Source organism: Staurois parvus, unplaced genomic scaffold (genome assembly GCF_062004578.1).
Source record: "Staurois parvus isolate SC_StPar_1 unplaced genomic scaffold, SC_StPar_1.0 ptg000321l, whole genome shotgun sequence".
Classification (NCBI taxonomy): Eukaryota; Metazoa; Chordata; class Amphibia; order Anura; family Ranidae; genus Staurois; species Staurois parvus.
In genome coordinates this window covers 9,356,295-9,379,438 of record NW_028318117.1, presented here as the reverse complement: position 1 = coordinate 9,379,438, position 23,144 = coordinate 9,356,295, and the positions used below count along the sequence as shown (strand labels likewise).

Here is a 23,144-nt window from a genome sequence, read left to right as displayed (position 1 = left end):
ATTTAAGAATTTAAGGGCCTAGTAGCCCACTTTTATCAAACGGTAAATTAAAAATTCCTTCCACACAAGGAATCCCATGCAGGACGCAGGGGTTTTCAACTTCCCTCAAAAGTAATACACAATGAAAATGCATAGTTACCTGGCTCTCTGGTTAGCAGTACCTCTGCTCGGTTTGGTCTCCTGGACCATTGATTATTCAGGCTCTCTCAGCCTAGGTGACAACACCTTTCAGGCCCCACATGGCCCCTTGACAGGGTTTTCCCAGTACCTCAACTTCCTCCCTGCAGAGACTCATGGGGGTTTATTTACTAAAGCTGAAAAGTCCAAAATCAGACTCCCTTCTGCATAGAAACCAATCAGCTTCTAACCTCAGCTTGTTCAATGAAGCTTTGGCAATGAAACCTGGAAGCTGATTGGTTTCTATGCAGAAGGGAGTCTGATTTTGGACTCTCCAGCTTTAGTAAATAAACCCCATGGATTCCACAGTCACAGACACACTGGCCTCTGCAGCTTCCTCAGTCTCCCAGACCCACTTTAATCTCACAGCTGGCCAGACTTACCCAATCCTTGGGCCTAGAATCCCCTTCACAAGGGTTGTTGTCTCCACCAGGAACTCCCAGCTCTCCTGACAGGGCTCTGTCTTCAGACTGCATCAACAGCAGCTGCTATTCCACCTCCACCTCCCTTGAGCTATGCCCAGATCTGCCTTATAGCAACTGTGTGCATCTGGACACACACATCCTGCAGAATTTCTGGAAAATTTGGACACAAGACTGAAGACTCCCACCCAATACTCTTTGAAGCCTTCAAGCTTCCAGCCCCAATCCAGACTTACCAAATCCAGGGAAAATTTTAAATATGTTTCTCTCTGCTTACAAAAGTTCTGTTGGCATTTCTCAAAATGACTCTCAGAGTCCTGTGTCCATTTTAAACCTATTTTCACAGTGACAGAGCCTCGCACTGTCGGGAAAAAAATAAATAAATAAATATATATATATATATATATATATATATATATATATATATATACAGTTTTTATATAGTGTTTCATAAGCTTTTGTAGACTGAAGGTTTTTAGTAGTTCTTTTCATGGAATAATCCTATTCCTGGAAAAAGATATTTTCATACACGTAATCGATTACCTGTCCAATAAATCATTAAAGGAATCTGAAAACTGCCTTTACTGTAAATCTCTCTTAGCCCAGAATGACAGGAAAACAGGCATTTAAAGAAAGTCATATACATTGTGGTCAGATGTACAGGCATTGCACACCTAGAGAGAAAAGTCCAACAGAAATTGGTCAAAATGATTCAATAGCTCCAGTCAATGTGCAAACTGAAATGAGATAAGTTAGAAATATAGAAGAATGTCAGTAGAGAAAGACCACGTGGTCCATCAAGTTGCCCAATTTTATATATACATTGTATATCCACTTCAATACTGGGTACTTCCACCCCCTTTCTGCTCAGGTCAATTTTCAATTACAATTGCACAGAAAACACTGTACTTTTATAATTTTTGAGACAGATAGAGCTTTCTTTTGGTGGTATTTAATTACCACTAGGTTTTTCTATTTTTTGCTAAACAAACAAAAAAAGATCTAAAATGCTTAAAAAAAACAACCTTTTTTTATTTTCTGTTATATAATTGTGCAAATAAGTAATTTTTCTTCTTCACTGATGTGCACTGATGATGGGTATCGGCTGTCTTTTACTCACACACACACACAGCATATGAGGAAAAAACTGCTGATAACCGGCAAGTCTGTTTACATGTGATCAGCTGTGACTGAGAGAAGAACGTTTAGATATTTTGTGCAAAGAGTCCTAGGCTGCAATAAGGGAGGCATACATATTGAGAGGGAAGAATGGAAAGGATGGTGCTGTGGGTGAACCCAGGGTAAAGAAGTTAACGTGACAGGTGTTAGAGAGGTCTAGGAGAGGTAGAGAAATCAACTCAAAATTTGGTCTTATCATGAAATATCCAGTGGATGATGTGTATCAGCAGTTTCAAGTGAGGGTAGCCCATTGCTGCTGATATTTAAATGAATAAATAATTTGAGCAAAATGTTCTACATGTCTTCAGTGACCCTATATAGCTATTAGACAACACACTGATATATAAAGGCATACTGTATATATTAATGCAGAGATACAGAATAAAGGTCTGGAAACAAAAGAAATATTAAGGAGCATTCACAACTTCTAGGGAAATAATACTACTCACTCAAATTCTTGTTCCCCAATGGGGTTCTATGGTAGGATGTGTACATCAGAGAATGAATACTGAAGTTTAAAAAAAAAACAACATACCATAATATAAAAGAGTAGCATGAAAGCAAACAGTGCAAAGTGCAGTGCTTTGAATAATAAATACTCTTTGTCACACTATATACAATGGCGCAGTTCTTTGCCTTTTTCCTTTTATGTTTTGTATGACTACGGTATTTAATTGAATATAAAGAAGCATAATTTATGATGTAAAATAGCCTGCTTACTGTATATCTGAATAGGCAATGACAAAAAATTACTTTTATGGAAATAAATTACCAATTAAACTGACTTGCACTTTAACCACTTGACCTCTGGAAGATTTACCCTCCTTGATGACCAGGCCATTTTTTTTCTGCTACAGGGAGGCACGAGTGCACAAAATCATATATATATATATATACATGATTTTGCACTTGCGGCTGTCAATTATCGGGTCGCGGCCGGTGATTACTCGCCGGAGCCCGTTGATTACCGAGGATCTCTGACAGGGAAGAGAACTGTTTTGTTTAATAACATTTCTCCTCCCTGTCAGCTTGGGCACACTGCTTTGGATGGCTATGCACAGCACAGCCATCCAAAGCAGTGTGCTTACAGTGAAGCACACTGACACTGCCCCTAGTAAAACACACCCAGCACACAGTTAACCCTTCGATTGCCCCTCATGTTAACCCCTTCCTGCCCAGTTCCATTAGTACAGCATCAGTGCTTTTGTTTTTAGCACTTATCACTGCATTGGTGTCACTGGGAATGACAGTGACACCAAGTCAGTTCCCCCCAGTGTCAAAATGGCCACCACAGTCCCGCTATAATTCGCTGATCACCGCCATTACTAGTATAAAAACAAAAAAAAATCCCAGTATATATACCGCCATTTGTAAACGCTATAACTTTCATGTAAACCAATTAATTTACACGTATTGGGATTTTTTTTAGCAAACACATGTAGCAGAATACATTTTGGCCTAAATGTATGACGAAATTTGATTTTTTAAATGTTTTACTGGACATGTTTAATAGCAAAAAGTCGAAAATATCGTTTTTTTTTCTCAAAATTGTCAGTCTTTTTTTTTATAGCGCAAAAAAATGAAAAACACACAGGCGATCATATACCACCAAAAGAAAGCTCAATTCGTGGGAAAAAAGGATGCAAATTTAGTTTGGGTGCAGCGTTGCATGACCGTGCAATTGTCAAAGTAATGCAGCGCTGTAATGCAAAAAATGGCCTGGTCTGGAAGGGGTATAAATCCTCAAGAGGGCAAGCGGTTAATTGACAATTGCGTGGTAATGCAAAGCTGTACACAAACTAAATTAAATCATGTTTTTCCAACAAATACAGCATTCTTTTGATGGTATTTGATCACCACTGGGTTTTTAATTTTTTCTGCTATAAATGAAAAAAGATCCAAATTTTTTTTAAAAACAAACAATATTTTTTACTTTCTGCTATAAAACATATCCAATAAAAAAAATCTAATTTCTTAATAAATTTAGGCCCATATGTATTCTGCTACATATTTTTGGTACAAAAAATCCTAATAAGCGTATATTGATTGGTTTATGAAAGTGTTATAGCGTCTACAACTATGCTATATATACTGGAATTGGAACTTATTTTTTTTATATACTAGTAATGGTGGCGATTAGCGACTTATAGCAGGACTGCGATATTGTGGTGGACAATCTGAGACTTTTGACACTTTGTGGGAACCAGTGACACTAATACAGTGATAAGTGCTAAAAATATGCACTGTAACTATACTAATGACCCTGGCTAGGAAGGTGTTAAACATCTAGGGCGATTAAAGGGTTAAATGTGTGCCTAACCATTGTTTTTGTGTTTACTATGTGTTGTTTTCATTGAGGGATGTGCTGGGTTTTTTTTGCAGGGAAACAAAATTCAACACATTCCTGCTGAGAGCACAGAGCTTTGCCAGCAGTCATCCATTAGCTGCCATCCGCTGATCAGCTTGTGCTGTGTCTAATCACAGCACAGCCGGGTTACTGGCTGTACTTGCCCCCTACCTGAAGTAGCAGGAGAGCCACTCTGCCGCTGTATAACTAAGTTATGAGGTCACCACGTGGTTAAATACACACTGTGCCATTTGGGGGTAGTTTAACTCACATGTAGCACTCACCAGTAAGTCCAGTCCATGATAGATATGACTTTTCATAGCTTGATGGCCCACTTTTATTGAAAAGTAAGAAGGAAAACAGTTCACAGCAGTCAGAATCCCTCTCAAGGGTTTCCACCATCAACACAAATACAGTAATGTTCAGCCTCCTAGCTCTCTTTAGCAGCACCGCTGCTAAGGCCTCATGCCTTAGTCCTCCTGACCATCTAACACAACACCCTTGTTCTCATACACAAGTGCTGTACATCTGTCAGCTCTCTTTTACATGCAGCTCCCTGCTGCTCTGGCCCACTGACTTGGGCCTCTGTCTCTCCTGACAAGAGTGCAGCCCAAAACCATAGTTCTGATTACCCCAAGAATCATCAGTGTGCTGGTTGTTTGCAAAATCTGCTCCAGGATGCCTTTCTATACCGTGACAGTGCACCGCCCTTTCACAACACATATTATTATTATTATTATACAGTATTTATAAAGCGCCAATAGTTCGCTCAGCGCTGTACATTATAAAGGGGGACAGAACATGTGACAGAACAATACCAATACAATGCAAAACATGAGGGGATCGAGGGCCCTGCTCTTTCAAGCTTACAATCTAGGAGATATTTTTGTTCATAAAAATTTAGGACAAAGAATTGTGTGTGTGTGTATATATAAATATATATATATATATATATCTCAATCATTCTGATTAGATAGACATTGCTTTTGTATTTTGTATCGTCTTCCTAAAAATATGAAGTCATCATTTCCTAACAGTCTAAATTGCATTATTGCATTGCATTATTGTTAGAGTTATACTACCGAACAGTTTCTTAAATATCTTGGAGACTAGATTGGCCAGATCTTTATGCTAGAGTTGTGTGCACATCTGCTGTGGCGTTATGAGAAGGTGTTTCTCACTAGGGAGTATGGAAATGGAGAATTTGGAACATACATGTGGTTGGGAACACCCAAAAGATTCAGGTGGATGAAAACAGAATCCATAATTATGGCAAGGGGAATCTCATTGTTCAAGTATCCAAGGCATATTACTAGATTATAAAATACAGGGAGACTGACTCTTTAATGATGCAGTATACAGCAAACACAGTGATTGAGTTTTGATATTATATATGCCAGAGTACAAAATGTATTTTAATATGTAAATAACCTGCTATTATTTTTTTTCTTTCTGCAGTTTGCCGGGCCCGTCCTGCTTGCAGTCAGGTGTACAGTTTTTTCCATTCTGCTGACCCCTCTGCCTCCAGGTTGGAACCCTTGCTTGAAAAGGCATTCCATGTCCTGCCACCTTTTAATGTTCCTAGATATCAGAAGGATCCTTTAGGAGATGGGAAATCATATCTCTTAGGTAATGTGCATCATTACAATAAAGTGATTAAAGGATTGACATAATTTAAAAATCTCCTTCAGATTACTCAGAGCCCTTTCACAAATAACAAAGCACCTACTGTTACAACAAATTTGCCTTTACCCATGGCATGCACCGTGTGGTTTTAAACTCCATATTAGCTTCCATAGAAATTGTGTAGGTTCCCCAGATTTTTAGAAGCTAGATTTGTACAGAAGCACTATTGTGGAAGACAAACTTTAGGGTTTCCAATGTATAAATAAACTGAATAATTTGGATACCACCAAAAGCTACAATGGGGCCACAGTATAATAGTGAAGCATCATTGAATCTGAGCACCTCTGGTTGTTTTGATTTATGAATAATGATGAGGATGACGATAAGAAGAACTCAAAGTCAGGTTGATCCATAATGTCTCTGGCATTGACTACTCAGTAGACATTCTCCCAGTGCAACATGACCCTTCAGATGGCAAGAAACCTGAGTAGTAATAGATAATTCAACTGGTAATAATGTATCTGTTGTCAACCAGTTAAATCATGTACAAGTGCTGAGCCTGTGTTTTTAAGAGGAGGCATTCTTTCTTCAATGTTTTTTTATTGGCTTTCTTTACTAACTAGGTGTGACTCTATGTGAAATACATGCAGTTTCAGTAGTTCCCCTCTGGTCTGTCCACGACTCATCTCATTGTCCAACCAACCATCCCTGTTGTAGGTGTAAACCCTCTGCGTCTGCCCAATAGCCCATGGCCTCTATGTTGTGGCTACTTGGACCTCCAGCCCCCACCACACTCAATATACTGCTAGTTGCCAGCCTTGCTAATACATTATGGGCCTGTGTTTACAAGCGTTGGGCTTATGTCTGTGGAATCAGTTTTATATCTGGTGTACAAACAACCTGTGAGAGTATTAGTAAAGTACAAGAGCCCATACCAACTAATCACAAGAATCATCATTGCTTGTTATCTGTCACTACATTTTTCACAGTCACTATTTAATTTAGTAAGCTTAGACTGTATATTTCAAAATACTAACATTTCAGTAACCTTGCACTATTTCAAGATCTTTTAGATAAAATGTTCAAACTTTACTAGGATTCCTGTTGTGATAAATGTAAAAGAATCTCAGCATAATGATCACATGCAGAGTACCTCTGTGTTATTATACACTAACTGCACTCTATTGACCAAAAGACAATACATGCTGATTTTGTTGCATTACTTTACAAAATGAGTATTATACAGGGTACAATGAGTCTTGTGATGTTTTTGTTGTATAATGTTTTACAATCACTGTCTATTATTTAGATATCTTAGAAGAGGTAGTGTTTAGAAACCTTTATTTACAAAACCTGCTATTCCTTGCCTTACTTGCATGTGAATGAGGACAGTCAACAGACTGTATTTTAAGAAATTGTACTTATCTTTATTGATATGCATAGGAACTTAAACACAAAAAACCTTTCCACTATAGAAAGGGATAGGTGAATCAACCAGAGTTTGGTTCATGGACAGTTCATCCAACCAGTAGGAAAACTGCAAACTTTTATCCTAACCCTATTGAAGTCTATGGGTGGTGAATATTGAAAATCAATTCTCCGGATTTTTATATGTAATAGGCAAGGGATTGTCAAACCAAGGTATGTGGAGCTGGTCATTGCCATGGGGAACATGTACAAATGAAGAAAAAAAACAAAATTAAAAATACTGCTGTGGTGAGAGGGTCCTTTTTCTTATGCAAATTTGAGGGGGGCATGGGAAAAACACCAATCCTTTTTACCAATTATATACTTGGCAGATGCTTTTAAAGTTTATGTGGTGTTACAGCGCTACCATTCTCATGGACAGAATTATCGACACTGTATCCTGGCCTCACATACTGTATTTTGCATGTGTACTTAATTTTTTTAATTTACATTATTGTTTGGCTTAAATACAACATCAACAGATTCCCAACCTGATTTAATATAGCCTGAGTAGTTTTGGCTGTGTCAACTGATTTTTTTTATCATGCAGTAATAGACCTGTTGCCCAGTGGAACTAGCAGCCACAGCAGATATAAAAGCTATTGAAAATTGTGCCATTTAAAAAAAAAAACTCAGCTTCTTTTTTTGCAATACCATGCAGCATTATCCCACATAAAGTGTTAAAATAGAGGGCACTTCAAATCACAAACCATATTCCCCCAATCTCAATGCCATACCCCCAACTAATCTGAAAATATTCAAAACATAGACTTTAGGTATGTGTTTGTTAGAAATTGGCTCACAACAGTAGGGGAACACTTGAGTAGGCAGAAAATTTAAAGAGCTCTGCAGTGTCTTCTGCTGTGCCCTCTAGAGCACCCTCTTCTGACTTCTTGTCTCGATAGTTTTTTCTCCGGACTTGTTGTCTGGAGAAAATACTTGACCTCTTTAAATCTTTAGACCACAGAGGCTGCAAGTGGGCCCCTTCCCTGTTCCCTTAGAGATCCTCTCTGGAGGAAGATGAGGAACGGGCTGCCTCCAGTTCTAAAGGGTTCACTCAGAAGGTAGACCTGTCTCCTGACATTTTTACTAAACACCAGGGCACTATTTCTATCCTGGCGGATGAAGTTCATAGATGCTTGTGTTTACAGACACCTGTGTTGAACTTTCCAAAAGTCTTGAGTTTGGAGTACTTGAAGATGCCCAAACCTGCAAAAATCTTTTATGTTCACTTGCTGTAACACCTTGTCTTGTATGATCACTGGGATCACCCTAAAAAAAGGGTTTGCGCACCAAATCCTATTGAGGATGCTTTCTTCAAAAATTAGGTTGTCTCTGTTATGGGCGCTGCCATCTTTTGTTTGGGCAAGACATGTACAGTCACTATAGAGGGCAGACTAGTTTTCAAGGACCACATGGACAAGAAATTAGAAGCCCTTTTTAAGGCATTGTTTTTCTTTGTAGGTTCAGCTATGAAACCTGATGTTAACATCATAGTGGTATGGTCCAAAGCTTTGGCTAGAGACCTTGAGCCCATCTTGACAGACTCAGAAGTTCATAAACAATTGGAACTGTTTCTGGTGGCCTTATAGTATTGTGTTAATGGCCTGGAAGTTACTATCTGTCAAATCTCTAGGATGCATCTCCTGTCTGTTCACAGGTTTTTGATTCTTTGGTTCAACTACTGGTCTGCTGAGCTCTCCTGCAGGAAGCATATACAGGCATCAAGGAAATCAAAGGGAAAAAAAGCACCTTCTTACCTCAGAAGAAGATTAATGCTCTGGTAGAAAAATCTTCAGCTTCCAGTTGTTCTATTCCAACCTGTTCACTGTCCCCAAGGCCCAGGGTGAGGTTTATCCTATTCTATATCTGAAGAATCACCTCCCTTCACCCAGGCAAGTTCCTGGCCATAATGGACATCAAGGATGTCTATATAAATTTTTTTCTGCCCACCCTCACTACCTGTATTTTACTCAGGGATCCAAGCATTTCCAAATTGTTGCTCTTCACTTTGGGTCTATCCACAGCACTTCAGGTTTCCACCAAGGTCCTAACTTTTGTCTTGGCCCTGCTTCAGTCCCAGAGGATCACCATAGTAGGGTACTTGATTGAGCTCCTCCTTAGGGAGCATTCAACACAAGCACTGTCATCCAATATCTAGCGGATGATACAAACCCTGAAGAGCTTTGGATAGGTCCTGAACCTCCAGAATTTGACACTGGATTCTTCTTATTGCTTGAAGTTTTGGAGCCTAGTCTTGGACGTGTTCCTATCCTTAACCAGCATGAAGGTTCTGGACCTGATAGAAGCATCTTTGAGGCAGTTCTCTATGGTCAGTTTCACTCTAGGCCATTGCAGTTCAAAATCCTGGCTGTCTGGAACAAATAGGTTCAGTCCCTAAATTTCCTTTTCTGGTTATCCAGCAAAAGAAAACTTTCCCTGGCTTGGTGGAAATCCAGCCTCGGGCTGGACTCAAGAAAGTCCCTGATGAGCGTCTCAGTTCAGGAGACCTTACTGCCATAATCTCAACTCTAAACATCAACATCTTGGAGCTCAGGGTGATTTGGTTGTCTCTACAATGTTCGACTCCCCCAGTTGCAGGTCACTGGACCAGGATCCAGTCAGGTAACCCCATGGCTGTGGCTCAATGAGAAGTGAAGCTGATTTTGTCCCAGATCTGTCCACTGTACATATTCCAGGCATGGAAAATTGACAGACGGACTACCTTAGTCACTAACATCTAGACTCTGGAGAATGGTCCCTTCACTCAGAGGAGTTTTGAGCCTTTTGTCACAGGTGGCCTGTTTGTGCTGGCAGATGCAAAACCATGCCAGATTTCTAAGTTCCGTTCTTGAGAGCCAATGACCTTTTATACATGAAATTTTACCTTGTGTAAAGGGCTAACTGTAGAATTAACCCACCCCAGTGGCAACCACACTTACTCTTCTGGCACTTAGATTGCTTTCCTGCAAGCTGGCAAATCTCTGTGTGGGGTGAGGCTGACAGTGGAGTGGTCCAGCAAGCATCAACAGATGTGTTACATCTTCTACATGTCCCACTGGGTAATTTTTTCTGGTGGCTGCAAAAAAATGCAGGACAGGGCATACTGCTAGTGGTGCTGTCCTTAGTCCTGCATGTTGGTGACGGTGACATTGTAGTCACCACTCCCCTCTTCTCTTCAGTGCCCTCATTTGATGACTAGGATCCAGATGAACAATACCTTGGTCATAGAATACATAAAAAAAAGCCAACCTTATTTTGACTTGTATGGAAGTTCACTTTCTGGCCTTATCTGTAGTTCACATTCCAGGCATAGAAAATTGGCAGGTAGATGACTTCGTCAGTGTTTGGACATCAGGGAATGGTCCCTTCACACACAGGTGATTTGAACCATTCGTCACAGATGGGCAATGCTGGATGTACACTTCCTGGCATCTAGGTTCAACAACAAACAGGACAAATTTGTCACCAGTACCAGACATCCCCAGATCTTCTCAGTAGATGCCTTGGTGATTCCATGGGATCAGTTCAGCCTAATCTATGCCTTCCCTTCTCTAAAACTATTCCCTCACCTCCATCGCAGTTTTGAAATGAAAAGCATCCAGATGATGTTTGTTGCTCCCAAATGGCCTACTAGATGGTTGTACATGGAAGTTGTAAAGCTGTTGGCAGATTCTGTGTGGGCCTTACTGAATCTTCCATGAGAACCAGTATTCCACTCTGCTTGTTGGTCTCTTGCTTTAATGGCATGGCTGATGTAGCTTATGCCCTGAAGGACAGAGGCCTTTCAGAAGCTGTCACACCTATACTCTTTAAAGCTAGGAAATCAAACTCCTGCAAGATCTACCATTATACCTGAAATTCTTATTTAATTTGGGATGAAGCAAGGAAGTTTCATCTTTTCGTCCTAGGAAGTATTGCATGTGACACATTTTATCATTTCTCCAGTCTGGCCTAAACCAGCCATTGTGACAGGTGCAGTAATAGACACAGTTTCATACATGTATGTGCACACCCTCTGCCTACCCAGGCTGTGTTTCTGTGCTTACAACTCTGTATACATAGGAAAAGGGAGCTGTTTCCTCTCCCTGAAAAGCAGGGAAAAAGAACAGCCAGATTAGTAAGTAAAAGCAGCACAGATTACACACATTACACTTGTTAGTCACACAGTTAACTTCTTTCCAGCCAGTGTTATTAGTACAGTGTCAGTGTACACTATTATCACTGATCCCTGTATTAGTGTCACTAGTGACATCAGTGTCCATTAGTGACCCTCCCACCCAGTGTCTGTAAGTGCGAGACTGGCCACCACCCTACCACAGTCTCACTAGAAATCACCAATTACTGCCATTATAGTATAGTATCTGTAGCTGTGTAAATTCCATTGTGTGTGTGTGTGTATATATATATATATATATATATATATATATATATATATATATATATATATATATATATATATATATATACCATAGTTTGTAGAGAGCATAACTTTTGCACAAACCAATTAATATACAATTATTGGGATTTTGTGACCAACGACATGCAGTAGAGTACATTTTGGCCTACATTTATGAAGAAATTAGATTTTTTAAAATTGCATGTTTTATAACAGAAAGTAGAAAATATTGTTTTTTTTTTCAAAATTTAATTTTATATAATAAAACATAAAAACCCAGTGGTGATCAAATGCCACCAAAAGAAAGCTCTAATCGTGTGAACAAAATTATATAAATTTAATTGGGTACAGTGTTGCATGACCATGTATTTGCCAGTTAAAGTAGTACAGTGCTGAATAGCAAAACAAATGCCCTAGTCATGAAGGGGTTAAAACCTTCTAGGGGTCAAGTGGTTAAAGTACAGTATATTTATTTACAGAAAAAAAGCCAGAATTATTGTCCTGACTCCAGCATTCAACTTTTGATAAGCTGCAGTTTCATGAGTAGACAACAGGCAGATTCACAATAAAGAAATCAAAATTAGAATAGGCCGCTATCATATACCTGGCTGAGATTGAGTAGATGTGGGGTCTCCTCCTGCACATCCTTCCCAGCAATCCTGAAGGTGGTGACAGAGTATGAGGGTAGAGAGGCAAAAGTTCAGAGGCAGGTTGCGAGACAAAACGCATCTTGCTGTTTTCTGCTTGTTCTGACCTTTGCCTGGCTTATGATTCTGTGTAATTGCTAAATGCCCCGAGCTATTTCCTATGGACTCCACTTTTGCCCACCAAATGTTTGCTTTGCCTCAGTCATTTGATTGCACTTCAGGTCTAACCAGTGGGCCAAAGCTGAGGGTTTGGTTTCGAAGTACAGTAAGTCCCCTACTTACTAACAAGTTCCATTCTGGATGTTCATTCAGAAGTCCAATTTGTTCGTATGCCAAGCAAAGTAAGGTTTATAATATTTTTCACACAAATAATGCATAAAAAACAAACACAAAAATACTGTAAAGAAAATGTTTAATGTTACAGTACCTTGAAATGTTCAGTACCAGGTGCGGACTGACAACTCATGGGGCCCCCCGGGCAATAGGGGATCATGGGGCCCCTGTGTCCTCGCCCACAATCAAACTACACCCAAAAAAGCCTATGAAAGGTACCAGGGGAGTCTCATGGGGCCCCCTACTGATCCCGGGCCCTCGGGCAGTGCCCGAGTTCCCAAATGGTCAGTCCGCCCCTGTTCTGTACTACAGTACAACAGCTGGCATATGTGGGCTGGCATGGAGTGAACAGACAAGACCGTTGCTTTATGCTTGCTTCCCTTCCAGACATCCTGGGCTTGAAATCAACACTTTACTGCATAGCACAATAGCATTCAGTAGTTAAGTACACAGCAGCACAATTGCTTGTGGCAGAGGGTGCATGGATCTTTGCACTCCCTACAACCTCAGCAACACCCCCTTCATCTCTTTGATCACAAACTCATCACGTTCACAGTGCTGTTGTTTTCAACCACCTATCCCTCCAAGCAGCAAACAATTACAAGCAGGAACCTTCACCACTTTAATCCTTCTTTTTTCTACTTTGCAACTGACAATCTCTATGACAGAATCTCCCCCCTGTCCTGCCCTGATCTGGCCACTTCTGTCTACAACAGTTCACTTTCATTCACACTGGACTCACTTGCTCCTCCAGTTACACAAAGTATCAGGCCCTGACTATTACAAACTTAGCAAACTGATGGTACGAGAAATCTTGACATGGCCGTAAAACCAAATCCCAGCAAGCATTCACTCTATATACAGTAAATCTGCCTTCTTAGAATACAGTTCATCCCCCATGCTGGCAAACAAGCCTACTTTATCACTCTTGTTAATACTGTACTTTGTCATCCAGTCCTCATCGTCTCTTTTAACTCTCTACTTTCTCCACCACCATTCCCACCCAGTAGCTCAATCACTGCTCACGAGATTGCCAATCATTTCAAAAACAAAACTGATGCAATTTGTGGGGCAATCTAAACTGCACAGATATCTATCCCACTTAGCATACCCTATACAAAACCACTCTCAACACTTTCCTCTTTTGACCTTGCTATTACCGAAGAGGTCACTAAAGGTTTCTCAGAAGCCCATCTTGCCATTTGTCCCCTGGATCCTGTTTCCTCACAACTACTACGGTCACCCTCTACTTCTATCCTTTGCTCCCTCACTCACATTTTCAATCTTTCCTTCTCTACTGGCACCTTCCCCTCCCCTCTATAACATGTGCTGATGACCCCTATACTTAAAAAGCCCTCACTAGACCCCACCAACCTGAACAACTTAAGACCCATCTCCCTGCTCCCCTTTACCTCTAAACTCTTAGGACTAGTGATGGGCTGAACACCCCCCTGTTCGGTTCGTGTTTTAACATTCGAAAGTTCGAAACGAAAGTTTGACCACAAACTTCAAACTCAATGGAAATCTATGAGACTCGAACTTATAATTTCAAAAGTGCCAATTTTGAAGGCTTATATGTAAGTTATTGGCCGTAAAAGCGGTATAGGGACTTGGGTACTGCCCTGAGGGACATGAATCAGTGAAAAAAAAAAATTCAAAAAGTACAGTTTCTAAAGGGAAAGTCATTTTTCATTGCTTAAAGTAAAATAAAAAAAGAAAAAGAAAAATTCCTTTAAATATCATGCCTTTGGGGTCCCCTTAAGTTGCACATCTGTACAATGTATAGAACCTGCTTCAGCAGGACTGACATTTAAATAACAAAGCTGACATTTTTATAAACAAAAAAACAAGTGTGGGGTCCTCCCCTAATCCATACCAGACCCTTTAGGTCTGGTAGGAAGGTTAGGGGGGACCTCACAGTAAAAAATTAAAAAAACAAAAAGTGTGTGGGGTTCTCCCTAAAAGCTATACTTGGCCCTTTAGGCAGGAAAGGGGGGAAGGCAATTGAGCACTCCGCAGCTTACCAGGTCATGTGCCCTTGGCATGGGGACAAGAGCCTCTTCCACACAACCCTGGCACGGTGGTTGTCGGGGTCTGCGGGCAGGGAAGCTCATTAGCATCAGGGTACCCCTTTAAATAAGTGGGCACCCCAATGATGGCATCATTGGCATCATGGCACCTTGTGAATTAGTAAGGGGTACTTGTACCCCTACCCGTTCACTAAAGGGTTAAATTTAGTAAAAAAAAAAAAAGACCAGTCTTTTCAAAAAAATCCTTTATTGAAAAAAAAACAAAACAAAAGTCCTTTATTGAAAAAAAAAAGAAAAAAAATGGTTCTGTTGTAATCCATCATCAATCATGGTGGCCAGTATTGTCGTGATGCGTCTCGCCGAAATAAAAAAAAGCCCAACACCTCTCTGCTGCAATTTGACATTTTGCCAGCCAGATGTACACAATTGGGCAGAAGTAGCAGTGCATTGCAGTGCAGTGCATTGTGCGTCATGGTGGGCGAATAGCTCGGCTAACGCCCTTACCGTTCGTGTGTTCACCAAATATATGAATGGCCGATGCTTAGTCTACAATTGTCTGAGCTCCTACCTCACTGACAACAACCTTCTTGACCCCTTACAGTCCTGGCTGTTGCTTACTATACTCCACTGAAACTGCCCTACCTATCACAGCGCTCCTTCAGTGTTACCTATAACGCTGCCTCCTCCTCTCCACCTCCTCTTGCTGTTGGGGTCCCCCAAAGTTCTGTCCTTGGACCCCTATTCTTCTCCATCTACACCTCCTCCCTTGGTCACTTGATAAACTCCCAAAGCTTCAAGTACCATCTCTATGCTGATGACACACAAATCTATCTCTCTACTCCTCACCTCACCCCTTCAATCTCCTCTCGCATTACTGACTTACTAACTGACATATCAGCATGGATGTCACACAACTTCCTCAAACTCATTATTTCTAAAACTGAGCTGATAATATTCCCTCCAGCCTGTGCCCCTTCCCCTGACTTCTCCATCAAGATTAATAATACAACCATCAGTCCCTCCACTCATGACAGGGTATTAGGTATAATCCTGGACTCCGATCTGTCCTTTCAGCTCCAAATCCAATCACTGTCTACATCTTGTAGACTTCACCAAAATACACCCCTTTATAACCATTGAAACCACTAAGCAACATATTAACTCCCTGGTTATCTATTGCCTTGACTATTGCAACTCCCTCCTCATTGGCCTACCTAATCACATGCTATCTCCTCTTCAATCTATCATGAATGCTGCTGCCAGACTCATCCACCTTATCAACTGTCCCATGTCTGGCATTTTTTGCCGTCTGATAGCTAAAAAAGAGTGGGAAATTTGAGCGGAGAGTGAAAAAGTTTTACTTTTGACTGCTGGCGATTGCTGGTGCTTGTAGTTGTTTTATTTTCTTCTTCGGGTCTTGCTAAAAGCTTTTACTTTTTTAAATCACTTTTTCTGTCACTTTTTAAATAGCATTTTTTTCTTCCTTTCCTTGTCTTCCTTCAGTCTGCTAATTAAGGGGAGGAGTTAATTGGTCACAGGTGATACAGGTACTATATAACTTGCTGTAGTTCTAACTCTGAGCTTGCTCATTCTTGAGCTTGCCTGTATTTTGTTTGCTGGACCTTTGACTAAGTGGACATTTGATAAGTGGAGTTAAAAAACCGGAGTGGAAAACAGGAGATTATAACAGGAGTCTACTAACCTGTAAGTGACAACTGATATTTTCTATTAATATTGTAACTGGGATAATGTGTGCTAGCAGGGTTGGAGGTTTTGTGCAGTGCACAGTGTGCCGCATGTATGCACAATGGAGCAACAGCTCCAGAATGGATATGGCTGCAACAGATGTGAGTGGGTTTCCCTTCTGGAAACTCCCATTAGAGATCTGGAGGAGTAAGTTGCAACACTGGGCAGAACCGACCACCTTGAAAGGGGTCTTCTGCTCTCTGGGCAGGTTGCTAATGGGATTGATGTGGAGGGGCTAATCAGGATTATCAGGTAGGAAGATGGGTTACTGTAACGAGAGGGAGTGGTAGGGGCTCACAGAAAAGGAAGGCTGGCCCTAAGTTTGTGCAGCCAAACAGATTTGCCAAGTTGGGTGAAGATGTGGGGGTGGCAAGCTCAGGGGTGGCAGCCCTGGATGTCACAGCTAACCCTAACAGCTGGGAGGTAGACCATCTGGGGGGGGGGGGGGGTGAGGGTAGTGTAGGAAGGCCTAGACAGCTGGTGGTAGTAGGGGATTCTATAATCAGAAGAACTGATAGCATAATTTGTCACCAGGAGCACCTCAACCAAATGGTTTGCTCCCTGGTACCAGAGTTCGGCATGTGGTGGACCTGGTTGATAAATTACTGGGAGGGGCTGGGCATGACCCATGATTCCATGTTGGAACCAATGACAGAATACATGGAAGGTGGAGGCTCCCTAAGAATCAATTTAAAGACCTAGGTTGCAAGCTGAAGGGAAGGCCCTCCAAGGTGATATTCTCTGAAATTTTACCTGTGACATGTGCAACGCAGGAAACACAGGGGGAGATTAAAGAACTCAATGCATGGCTAAAGACCTGTGTAAGAGGGAAGGATTTGGGTTTCTAGAGCACTGGGCCGACTTTTCATTGGGGTGCAGCCTATATGCTAAAGATGGTTTGCACCTAAATGGAAGGGGGTCTGCTGTGCTGAGGGAGAGGTTTATAGGAAGGCTGGAGGAGTATTTCAATTAGGATCGAGGGGGGGGAAGAGAATTAGATTATAACGGGGTGGCTAGATCAGACAGGGGTCAGTACTTGTTTGTGGATGGAATGGGGAAATATCAGGGGAGGGCTATGGCAGATGATAAGAAGGTTCCCATGTTACAAACAACCAGTGGAATTGGTACCATTTGTATGGGGTGTACCCCAAGGTTCAGTGTTGGTACCTTTAATTTTTAAAATATTTATATACGATATAGGGTCTGGGATTATAAATACCATTTTAGTCTTTGCAGATGACACCAAGCTGTGCAGTGGAATAACGTCCTTACAGGATGTCTCCAACTTACAAGCTGACCTCAATGCACTGTTTAATTGGGCAACGATGTGGCAAATGAGGTTTAATGTTGATAAATGTAAGGTTATGCACTTGGGGGCTAAGAATATGCATGTATCATACATACTGGGGGGGGGGGGTACAACTGAAGGAGTCAATGGTGGAGAAGGATCTGGGAGTTCTGGTAGATCACAAGCTTAATAATGGCATGCAATGCCAACCTGCGGTTTCTAAAGCGAGCAAAATCCTCTCTTGTATTAAAAGAGGTATAGGCTCCAGAGAGAGAAAAATATAATTTTACCCCTGTACAAATCATTAGTAAGACCTCATCTGGAATATGCAGTTCAGTTTTGGGCACCAATTTACAAAAAGAACATTGGGGAACTGGAGAAAGTACAGAGAAGGGCAACCAAACTGATAATAGGCATGGAGGAGCTCAGCTATGAGGAAAGATTAGAGGAACTGAATTTATTATCTCTTAAGAAGAGATTAAGGGGGATATGATCAACATTTATAAATATATCAGTGGTTCATATAGTGAACTCGGTATAGAGTTATTCACCCTGAGGTCATCACAGAGGACACTCTTTACATCTGGAGGAAAAGAAATTTAATCTCCAAACACGGAAAGGTTTTTTCACAGTGAGAGCTGTGAAAATGTGGAATAGACTCCCTCAAGAGTTGGTTCTGGCCAGCTCAGTGGATTGCTTAAAAAATGCCTGGATTCTTTCTTGGATTCACAGAATATAACTGGATACTAACATTTATAGGTAAAGTTGATCCAGGGAATATCCTATTGCCTCTTGGGGGATCAGGAAGGAATTTTTTTCCCAGCAGGAGCAAACTGGATCGTGCTTTGCTGGGGTTTTTTTTGCCTTCCTCTGGATCAACTGTGGGTGTAGGATTATCATTTTTTTTTAATAGTTGAACTGGATGGACTTTAGTCTTTTCAGCCAGACTAACTATGTCTGCCATCCCCCTCTGCCAATCCCTGCACTGGCTTCCCATTGCCCAACGAATGAAAACATTAACAAAAACATATAAAGTCATTTACAACTCTGCTCCAAATTACACCACCAATCTTGTCTCTAAATAACACCCAATCCGTCCTCTCTGCTCCTTCCAAGACCTCCTGTTATCTATCTCCATTGTCTCCTCCTTTCATGCTCGTTTCTAGGATTTATCCAGAGCCTCTACTCCAATCTGTCCGACTATCACCTACTCTGTCCATTTTTAGGAGATCCCTGAAAACCTATTTCTTCAGGGAAGCCTATCCTGCCTTCAGCTAATAACCAAATTTTCTATTTCCCCCATCAGTTCATCCTCCACAGTTATTACCTTTTTGTTCCACCAGCCCTTCCCTCTTAGATTGTAAGCTCCCAGGAGCAGGGCCCTCCTAATCCTCTTGCACTGAAGCGTATTGTTACTGTTTTGTCTCCCTTTATATTTTAAAGTGCTGAGCAAACTGTAGGCGCTATATAAATCCTGTATAATAATAATGTCTGGCAGACACATGAGCTACTTTTGTGATTTGACATGTGAATGCACGTTTGTATCTTTGAAAGCTCACAACTTGAAGGTTTGTAAGTAGGAAATTACTGTATCACACAACAAATCCTGTAGTTTCTTGAAACAGTTCTTGGTACACACTGGACACTCTGCACCTCAGAGGAGCCAGTGCTCCTTACTGGTGGCGCAGAACATCTACAATAATGTATAACTGTAAACAAAAGTAATTAAATTAAAAGTAATCCCACTAGAAAAGAAATATTTGCTATAAATTTCTGAACTTAGTACACAGCAGTTGCACTTTTTTACATTTGAGTAAGTCATTGCATTTTGTATAATATTGTAGCTGGTCACTCATGACTGGTGCATTGATTCAAAACAAATGGGCATGAACAAAATTGCTTCACCTCTTTCTTTTTGCCCACTTATATATACTCTTATTACTTAGTAATTCTGCTTGTGAAAGCAAATGATTTCCACTTGGTGCAGATGGTTCTGTAAAGTGAAGTAAATATTTGATAGTCTTAATGATTTGCTCATGAGTCAAGACTCCAAAAAGAGTTACAGTAATTTTCAGTTTACAAACAGCTGTACTGAAGGTGGGCTGGACCACCTGCCATTCTGAAGTACAGCACAAACTCCTTTAGGCAATGAAAGGTATAGCGATCAGAAATCTGATGCTGTGGTTTGTGTTATAAAGAACTATCACTTTATTCCTCTCACAAGACATGTTCGTACATGCATGAGCAAGTCATTTAAATTGAAATCCCATTTGTGCATATGCTTACAGAAGCAATGTTTAAAAGATTCTCTTATCAGTGACTTGGGCTAATGTATGACGAAGTTAGTTGTCCGTAATAAATGACAATGTCAGTACATTGTACTTTGAATGAACCTCTATTTTTTATTATCACAAAGCCACTCAACAGTCTATTTGTTATGTCATTCAGTCATGTCCCCTTTTCCTTTTTGTCAGGTCCGGATGATGGAAAATGATTCTGTGTGACAGGCATGTGAGCCATGCAATGGGCACTTAGCTCTTCAACCTAGCATTTTCAGATATTGGAAATTCGATTTAAATCTGCTTTTTCTTTTTATATTATTTATGTACTGTGGTATATTTTCCTGATTAATATGACATGAAGACTCTTGGGGACAGGGTTATTTATATGTGGTCGTTATTACTGAGATATTAAGGGGGTAGTACATCAAATAAGGGAAATGAGCCTTATAAATAATCATCTTATTTGTGTGAACGTTTGTCTAGTAAAAAGACCATGTAGGGGCACTATTCTGACTGTTGCATGCATTATTAGGCATGCTAGCAAGGTTCAGTGGATTTGATTAAGCTGTATTTAATAATGTTTCAGTGGAGAAAATGGTTACCCTGCTGAACAAGTTCTAGTTTTACTAGACGTCAAAGCACAGAACCCGAATAGGCTCAAACTATAATTTTAATGAATACAACAAAAGGTCTCACTGCACACCAGCACATTTAAACAGAGGAAGCTGAGAGGGGTAGGAACATTTAGACTATAATCCATCCCATAATTTTAGTTATTTATAAAGCTGTAACAATGTTACTTATTTTCTACAATGAACACACTATACGTATATATACACACACACACATTTAAAAAACATTCTATTCAAGAAGACAAAAGAAGAGTAAAAAAGGATGGAGGGGGGAAGATAGGAGAACAAGGAAAAAAGTGAAGGGGAAGTTGGGAAGAGAGAGGCTCTAGAATTGTGTCGACCCTTCAAGTCGGAGGCTACAGTGCAAAGGGACGTAGAGTGGTGTTGTCTTTCTTTCTCATTGTAATAATTTTAAGTATATAATTTAAGAATACAATAAACATAGAACGTCTGAGAATTAAGGTAGGCATGATTGATGTTTTCTTATGCACCATCATTTTATTATCTAAAATAAGAAAAATTAGATGCTCTAAGGACTTTTACTGAGTGGATAATGCAAAAAAATGCAATTGCCATAGTGAGAAAAGAAATTATGAAAAAAATTAAAGTTTACTTACAGACACCAGTCAGAGTCTGTCTCATTATTTAGCCAAAATATTTAAACTTTAGTTTCAGTGTCAATTCTTCAGTGAGCAAGCAGGGTTTAATCCCTTTATCTGTAAAAGCACTGTGCAAAAATATCAATGTTATAATTCTCAACCTTTCTAATATGTCAGCTCTTACTTCCATATCTCAGTTACTAGGAAAATAAACTTTCTAATTGTATAAACTTTTGTTGAAAACACCAACCCTTTAAGATTTAAAAAAAATAAAAAATACGAAGATGCAGAAATGAAACAGGATAAACACATATTAGCCAAGGAACTTTGAAGTGTGCTTTGGAAACTAGAACACAAAGTATGGCTACATACACCCACAAACCTTTTCAAAAGTATATTATTTCAAAGAGAAAGATGTCTGATGATGTAAGTTCTCTAAAAGGTGACTTTGGAAATGTAGTTGTAGAGGACAAATACAAATCTCTAAAATTCATATGTTTCATTTGCTATTGCTAGATAATATGTAGTTGAAAATACCCCATGTTCCCTATTCCATGTTGCTTGCCAAACAAAGGAAAAGGGGCAGTTATTCCTTAACAAGAAAAAGTAAAATAAAGTATGAGGTCTACGCATCCATCAATAAGTTTAACAATTAATAAACCTTAAAACCATATATTTTATTTTATTAACTTGTACCATGGAACAGTCTGGATGACACTTAATTTATTCTAGAGGAGTAAAAAACTAGGCATGGATAATGATGGAAGCCTGCCCTCTGTAGGGTGCAAATTATTTGAAAGTATTTTAAAAGAAATGCAAAAAAATATATAGTATAGAGCAATCTAACAGCAGTGGGTGTATTGAAGACCGGTCATGTCTTAATCAGCTTTTATTTTCAAATTGAATGAAGAAGCATTTGATAATGTTCCTCATAATAGCTTGGTCCAGGGGACAAGGATGCAAGGACTTTGGAGAATGTTAATACATGGGTAAAAGACCGAAGACAGTTGGTAGTTAAAGACAACATACTCAAATGGGCTAAAGTTAGCAGTGGTTACCACAGAAATTGTTGTTGGGTAACATTATTTTTCATCTATTAATTAATTTGTCAGAGAAAACAGCAAATGCTGCCATTTTTCCTAATGACATTCAGTTATGCTGTTTAGAATTATAAAAACTCTGCAGGTCAGTGACATACTTTATTACAGAAGCAATTTGACCAAACAGTAAATTATATACTTACATGGATAAAAACAGGGGCACATGACAACTAAAATTTTAGTTTTGCAGACAGTATTTTTTGTACTTATAAATAATCAAAAAATAGCAGTACAGTGGCTAAGTGGCTAGCACTTCTGCCTAGCAGCACTAGGGTCATTGTTTCGAATCCCAACCATGGCACTACCTGCCTGGAGTCTGCATATTCTCCTTGTGCCTGCGTGGGTTTCCTCCAGGTACTCCATTTTCCCCCACACTCCAAAGACTTGCTGGTAGGTAAATTGTCTCCTGTCTAAATTGTTCCTAGTATGTGTATATATGAATGTGAATTTGGGACTTTAGATTGTACGTTCCTTGAGGGTTAGGGACTGATGTGAATGTACAATATATATGTAAAGCGTTGCGGAAATTGACAGCACTATATAAGTAATAAGCCTATCCTGCCTTCGGCTAATAATCAACTCTTCTATTTCTCCCATCAGTTCATCCCCACCAGCTATTACTTTTTTGTTCCACCAGCCCCTCCCTCTTAGATAGTAAGCTCCCAGGAGCAGAGGAGAGAAACGCCGATAACCGGCATTTCCCTGTTTACATGTGATCAGCTGTGATTGGACACAGCTGATCACATGACCGAGCCGACATCTGCGGCTCTTTCCGTGATCCGTGTTCTGCTGTGTCTGAGGGACACAGCGCACCGGCGATCGCCGCGCTGCGCGCCCCATGAGCCGTACATGCGCGGTGAGAATGGAAGG

At 40.2% G+C, this 23,144-nt stretch overlaps 1 protein-coding gene across 1 annotated transcript in view; it reads left to right on the top strand.

Annotated features, from left to right (window-relative positions):
- Nucleotides 1-23,144, top strand: part of PITPNM3 (PITPNM family member 3) — a 728,404-nt gene that overhangs the window by 686,560 nt on the left and 18,700 nt on the right. The window contains exon 10 of the mRNA XM_089683787.1: nt 5,584-5,754. Coding sequence (XP_089539913.1) covers nt 5,584-5,754 — 171 coding nt within the window. The remainder of the gene's footprint in view (nt 1-5,583; nt 5,755-23,144) is intronic.